This window comes from Microtus ochrogaster, unplaced genomic scaffold, assembly GCF_000317375.1.
Source record: "Microtus ochrogaster isolate Prairie Vole_2 unplaced genomic scaffold, MicOch1.0 UNK8, whole genome shotgun sequence".
In the NCBI taxonomy this organism is placed as follows: Eukaryota; Metazoa; Chordata; class Mammalia; order Rodentia; family Cricetidae; genus Microtus; species Microtus ochrogaster.
Window position 1 is genome coordinate 2,535,528 of NW_004949106.1, and position 7,248 is coordinate 2,542,775.

The 7,248-nt window shown below is 47.2% G+C and overlaps 1 protein-coding gene across 1 annotated transcript in view; it reads left to right on the top strand.

The window, feature by feature from the left end:
- Positions 1 to 7,248, top strand: part of Satb2 (SATB homeobox 2) — a 167,984-nt gene that overhangs the window by 107,098 nt on the left and 53,638 nt on the right. The window contains exon 8 of the mRNA XM_013353458.2: positions 6,183 to 6,395. Coding sequence (XP_013208912.1) covers positions 6,183 to 6,395 — 213 coding nt within the window. The remainder of the gene's footprint in view (positions 1 to 6,182; positions 6,396 to 7,248) is intronic.

The window sequence follows — 7,248 nt, forward strand, 5'->3', positions numbered from 1 at the left end:
CGATGCCCTTGTATGCACATGGCCACGGCATCTTCTGTTGTAAGGACGATGCCCTTGTATGCACATGGCCACGACATCTTCTGTTGTAAGGACGATGCCCTTGTATGCACATATTTTCAGTCTCGCCGTGATGTCTTCTTTAATCGTACGTTTCCAAAGTCGACGTCACTTGATCTCTGAAAAGGTTTGTCATTAAATGCGCCACGGAGTTGACTCACCTGCCTTGGTCTAGCTTCAGTCTGCGAATGACTAAAACACGCGATGTTCTCTGACGATATGCCAGGCTGCATGTTCCTAAAACGCAGGGACTATAGGGTTTCTCGCGGGTGCCCGGCTCAGCAGCACACGTGAAGGGCAGATGCAACCTCCTCACCTCTGCCCCTTATCACATAGGAGCCCAGAGCTTACAGACTCTTTGCTACGTGGTCAGCGAGTTGCTGTTGGGATTGTTACCTCTGTCTGTTGCAATAACACGGTGAACACCGCAAGTTGGCTGGGTTTTTTTGTTTTTGTCTCCCGTTTCAACGGCCACAAGCAGCCATGTATGTAATTTATAGAAATGGAAATGGCCTCCAGCTAGTTTGACTCTTAGAGAAAACACCAGGCTTCGGCCCCTCCGCTCTCCCCCTACACACCTGGTGTATATCACTTTAAAAAATAAATTATGCCTCATTAAATTACAATTAAGAGGCCTCACGATCATTTGTTTTTCTGGAAGGAAGATGTTTTGCATATTGAAAGCCTAATTTGTTGCAGGTGACAGAAAGGCTGAGCAGATTATCTAATATCGCTTCATTTGGGGGCGATGTCTGTGGCGTGGTGTGCCTCCAGATCTCACGCATGTGTACGGTCGTCATCTTCACGTCTGAGGGTCTCCTGCCTCTTGTTCTTGTGCCTTTGTTCCCCACTTGAGAGAGCAGACTCCCCTTGGCTGTCTGGAGAAAGCCTGGTCTCGTTTCTCTTCAGATGGGTTTTCGCAGACCTTCCCTTTCCTGGCTGTACCATTATGGTTCCACGCAGGTGCTACTTTCCTTTGAAGCTTCAGCTAGATCCAATTTCACCCCCTCCACCAAAGCCATCCCCCTCCAGCCCCACAGCCGGCGAATCTTCTCCTGATTTTGAACCAAGATGGTGCTTGCTGTGTTTTGAATTTATGACGTTTTCCCCCTCCCCCTTTTCCCTTATTTCTCCACTCTCCCCCCCCCCCCGTGTCCTCCTCTCCTCTTTCCTTTCCTCTCCCCTGCTCTCTTCCCCTTCTCTCCCTTCCCCATCTTTCTTCTGTGTTCCTACTTAGGATGGGTCTCCCTGTATGACCCAGGCACTGCTCTGACCTCATGATCCTCCCGCCTCTGCTGGGACCACTGGTGGACATGCCTGCAGCAGCACACCCAGCCAGCGTCTTTTCCGGTGTGCGGTGTGCTCCTATAAACCCTTCCTGCCACCGTGTACAAAACTCCTTGCAAGCAAGTTCTCTCTCTGTTCATTCTTTTTGCCTCCCCCTGGGCTTTTCACCAAGTCATCACTGAGAAAGGAATTAATGGAGCTGCTGTTCTTTGCGGCAGGCGCACTGGGCTTGGGAGTTTCCTAGGCAGCCGAGTGGAGATATCTGGCTTATGGTTCCTACGACCAGTGTAGCCCAACTATAGAAAGTGTCAAAAACTTGCAAACTACATGTTAGGCCGATCTGTTCAGATCCAGCCTTTTGTGACTTTAAAAATCGCCAGGTGGGAGAGAGAGCGCGACTACAGATGTCAGGTGACAGGGGCCAGGAAAGCAGGATGCCTGAATCCTCCCATAGCCAGCCCCTCCACTTGCCCTATGGGGGTCGGGACAGTCCTGAAACCTAGTCCATGCAGGTGCGTGTTGTGTCACAGGGTTGAGGGCCTACCCGAGCAGGTGCCTGCACACATAAGCAAAAGCTGTATCAGTTGGTTAGGTGTTGAAACAGCGACAGAAAGTAGAATTCATTCTCGGTGTTACTGAGAAATGCTGTTTTACCACAGACAACATAAGATCACAAATTTTTTTCTTTCTTTCTTTTTTTTTTGGTTTTTTGAGACAGGGTTTCTCTGTAGCTTTGGAGCCTGTCCTGGAACTAGCTCTTGTAGTCTTGTAGACCAGGCTGGCCTCGAACTCACAAAGATCTGCCTGCCTCTGCCTCCCCAGTGCTGGGATTAAAGGTGTGTGCCACCACCTCCCGGCCACAAATTTCTTATACTTTAAAAATCACCTCAATTTCTTCCTTTTATCTTTGACGACAGCCTGTATTACCAGGCGAGCCAGACTGTGTGATACAATTGTTGTTTTGTACTTTGAATTATTTTGATTTTACTGAGCTCCTTCCCAGACCTGTCTATTCTCCTGGAGCTGGCGATGGCCTGAAACTCTTGTAAACTCCCCCAAACACCCTCTGAGGCGCTCTTTGCCTAAATTTCTTTATTCTGGTGATTTGGAACCCAAGAACTCATGTGACAGGCATGGGTACTCTGTATTAGCCTGTGTCTGCACCCTGGTAGGCAACAATGTTTCTTTGGGCAACAATGTTTCTTCGGGCAACAATGTTTCTTTGGGCAACAATGTTTCTTCAGGCAACAATGTTTCTTCAGGCAACAATGTTTCTTCAGCAACAATGTTTCTTTTTTGTCTAGCTTAAAGTAGTCTGATACCACCGAGGAAACTGTGTGTCTCCATGGAGAAGGTTCTATTGCCCACAATGAGGCAAATATCTAATGGCCCTTTTACTCAACAGTGGCAGTATGTTTTAATATAATTACTGATATGAAACTTTAATAAGCAATATCCTGGTTAATTTATTAATTTCCTTTCACGACCATCCTGTTGATAGGAGTGCATCTTTTTTTTCCCCTTCCAGAGCCCAGGTGTCACAGCACATTTTCTATACCTCGAGCTGCATAATGGCAGTGTCCATGTGACGCCTCCTGCTTGGCTGCTTGATAATTAGAATGCCAGATGACATAGTAGGAGAGGCCTTAGAAATATTTATGTGAGATAAATTATTAATTTGTGTTCCATTCAAGACAAAGTCAATATGATAAACATTTATTCATCTTGATAATTAGCGGGCGGTGGGGTTGGTTTGTGTGGATGTGGGAGTTAGGCTATGGATTTTGTGTGTATGTGTGTGTATGTTTGTGTGTGTATGTCTGTATGTGTGTGTATATTTGTGTATGTGTGTATGTTGAGTGTGTATATGTGTGTGTATGTGTGTGTATGTGTATGTGTGTATTTTAAGCTAACGTATTTGCACACGTGTGCCTACAGAATTTAGACAACACTTTTAAAAACTTTAGCTTATAATAGTTAAAGGTGAGCAAATAACCAGTGTAAAAAAAAGTCAGAACCAAATATCAAAGGTCTTGTGTGCTCCAGTTAGTCACTTTCAATTGAGACTGCCCTGTCCTGGGAGAAAAGAATGTCCTTTGGGACCACTGCCGCGCCGGTGAGAAGTTGGCACAATGCTGTAACTTGCTGGGGGCCACACAGGAAGGGAAGGTGGCCCTGGCCAAGCCTGTGTATTTGAGACTGTGTCTGCATTCAGGTGAATGACTCAGTAGAAGCCTGTAAGCCACCATGCACTTAAGACCCAAAGGCTGTGAGCCTTTGACTCGGGCAGGGATACTGAGTAGCAGCCATCCTTCAGGGTACTCTGTATGTGCTCTCCGAGAGATGGGTGAATTTGTGTGACATATGACAGATGCAAACGAAGGATCCTCTGCAAGAAACTAACAAAAAACACTCCCTACTTTTTAATGACTTTTTTTTTAGTTGTTGGGGGACTTATAAACATAGTTTTTGGTTATGGCGCTCAAGAATAGGGTTTTTGATAGCACTTTCAAATGTAAGAAGCCTTTGCTGTAATACACTGTGTGACTCATGGAAATAGCTTCATGGAGGAAGAATAAGTTAATCTCTGCCTTTGAGTTATTTTGAATTATAATCATAGCGGATATCTCCATGATGACCCGAAAACACTTTTATTATAATACCGAAGGTAGGCTGGAGATAGAGAGGAGAGGAGAATGGGGGAGGACAGGCGCGGGGCGGGTGGGAGAAAAGCCACTCCTTCTTTCTGTGCGTGACTCATCATGAAGGAAAGCTCAGAAAATATCTGAGTGCTGTATCGACTTTGGAACCTGGAAGCAATTTCAAAATCCACTTCCTTTTCTCATATTAATTTAGAGATTCTTGTAAAACAGAAAATCTTTGAAGCAAATCCATTATGAATATATTTCAGGTTGCTCATTTAAAATGGGAAGTAGGGCAACCCGAGGCACAACCGACTCTTAGTTCCAGAAAGGGAATGGATTCCCGGGCTGCGTCACGCTTTCCTGGAAGACGGGCACCTCGCTTGTCTTCTCGAGGCATGCCACGAGATCTGGATTCCCTTCCCATCACTGTAGCAGTGGGGGATTTTTAGACACACACACCACCTACCTCACTCCTTGAGCACATGTGTGTGTGCCCACATACCAGGCCGCACACAGCCACACATACACACTCGCGTGGCGTGGCATGTTTTATCCTTGTTTACATGCTGACCTCAAACAGACGACATTGTGTGTTGTGTTTCCATATGTACTTCTTCCAAGTTTTAGGATTCCTTTAACCAAAGTAAGGGTGACCTCCAAGTCTAGGGCTAGCATAGGTTCCTTGTGGTATAGCTGATTAATGTGGGTCAAAAATGATTAGGTTTATGTATGTGTGTATGTGTGCACGTGTGTGCGTATGTGGGGGTCAGAGGAGAGCTTGTAGTTCCCGCCTCCTATCATGGAAGCCCCAGGAATTGAACCGAGGTCATCAGGCATCTTGCCAGCCCTTATGTGCTATTTCGAATGATGATTGTGCTTCCTTGAAATGTTGGTAACCATGTGATGTGCCTTCCTATAAGTGACATGGGCTATACTACATTACAGTACACAGGTTTATATGAAAATGCCCACTGTACCCTGCAGATTTCTGACCAGCCAGAGAATATTTCTTCCCCTCCCATCCACCGCTGTTTTTGTATTGTGAGCTGTGTCTCTCGCATCTCTATCGATTTCCTTCAGAGCAAACATCATTGGCACTTGCAGGGCTTTGCTGCAGTTCGTAGAAGTAACTCTTTGTGACTTGGGGTTGCCCCATCTATTCAAAGCTACAGGCTTAGTGTCTTAGCTCTTCCCGGGGGGGGGGGGCAATCCTAAACCGTGGTCTCATAGTGCCTTGCAAAAGGGTGTCAGCTGAGAATATGTAGTGATGTCTCTGTGAGTTAATCCACAAGTGTATGGGGTCATAATGGCCCTCCCTTGTCTCTCGCTGCCCTCTTAGGCCATGCTGTGTTATTAGAGTATCGGCAAAATCTTTGGCAATTGTGTCCACAGAAACACTGCACTCGGAGCTCCCCTATTTGGTTGAGTTGCACATTGAGAAAGTGCTGGAGCCTATCCACGCTGCAGTTAGAGCATGTTCAGGTCCCTAGCTAATGTGACCACATTTCCATCACTTTAACTGTAAGATTAGAGCTTCCCCAAGAAGCTACCTCACAAAACTCTGGGGTGCCTCATGTTACCTGCACAAGCATAACTGTGCAAAATTATCAGAGCTGACATATTACAGCCATTTGCTTTCTATTTTTCTATTTTCCTTTTTCTGTTTTTTTCCCCCTTGCCATAGGAAATCTCTATTGAAACCAGTGGCCAGTCATACATAAATTCAGCCAAACTTTTATTTTTTTTTTTTAAATCGATGTAAATCTCCCATGCTGTTTAAATGTCGGAACTAAATTTACCAAACTTGGCAGATTTGTAGAGCAAAGCAGGACTGCCAAGAGTTCCCAGTTTCAAGCAGAGAGAGTTCTTACAGCTCCTGAAATACTTGCAGGAGGCACCTGGCGCTAATTGCAGCCCTACATTTCCTCCGGAGCGCCTACCTTTGCTAGCTGGCGTTGCCTCGTTTGGGATTATCGCGGGGATGATGAGGTGGCAGAATAGAAGTCCTAAATAAGGCACAGCCCCGGAAGGGGAGCACATCCCCACAGATCCCTTGCGAGCCTGCAGGAATTAGGCATGCTCCCGGCATCCTCTCATGCCAAACAGATAGAGGGGCGGTAGGGCGGGAGACGGGAACCACACCCGTGAACCTGCAGATGTGACTTTGCCTGTTTCTCTCCTCCCCTCCACCAGGGATTACTGTCAGAGATTCTGCGTAAGGAGGAAGACCCCAGGACTGCCTCCCAGTCTCTGCTCGTAAACCTGAGGGCCATGCAGAACTTCCTCAACTTGCCCGAAGTGGAGCGTGATCGCATTTACCAGGATGAGAGGGAACGGAGCATGAACCCCAATGTGAGCATGGTCTCCTCCGCCTCTAGCAGCCCCAGCTCCTCCCGAACCCCACAGGTGAGCCGCCTGCTCCACGCGTCACTTACGAACCTCTTGTGCCATGGATTCTCTGTTTTCCCTTGAAAACCAAGAGACGTGACTCAAGGGCTTCTTAATCCAAGGAACGGGTCAAAGGGTATGGCCTGTAGCTCTGTCATGTGGTAATCCCATACTGTGGAATGTTATTCCTTCCCCTTTGGGGATGTCCCATTCTTCCCATGAGCAGGCAAGAGTAGTGGGGTGACCCACTACCCACTGTGCAGTTTCAGAAGAAAGAGCCGTGGGGTGGGGTGGAAGCTGCGTTTGTATAGCAAGCCCCAGAGCCACAGAGAAGCTCTGTCTCAAAAAACCAAAAACCAACACAAAACCAAGCACTTTATTTTCCTTAAACTGCTTGGTTATGACGGGGAGGAGAAAGTTGAGGGCAAGAAGCAGCAGTTCAAATGCTGCTGTAAGCAGTCCAGCAAGACAAAGCGGAGGGCCAGGGAGATGGGTCAGCAGTTAAGATCGATTATTACTTTTGTTTGCAACTCCACCTCCGGGCGAATCCAACACTTCTGGCCTCCTTGGCACCTACATTCCTGTGCACACACACCTCCCCCCAGTAAAAAAAAAGAACTGTTTGGTTTTTTTCGAGACAGGCTTTCTGTGTGTCTGTGTGTAGCTTTGGGGCCTGTCCTGGCTCTTGATTTGTAGACCAGGTTGGCCTCGACGTCAAAGATCCGCCTGCCTCTGCTTCCGGAGTGCCAGGATTAAAGGCATGCACCACCAACTGCCGCACCCCGCTCCCGTGTCTGCGCTCTGTGCCCTGGCACCCAGTTACTGACCTTCGGACAAGGGGGCTGGAGGTTAAAATACGGAGACACACACA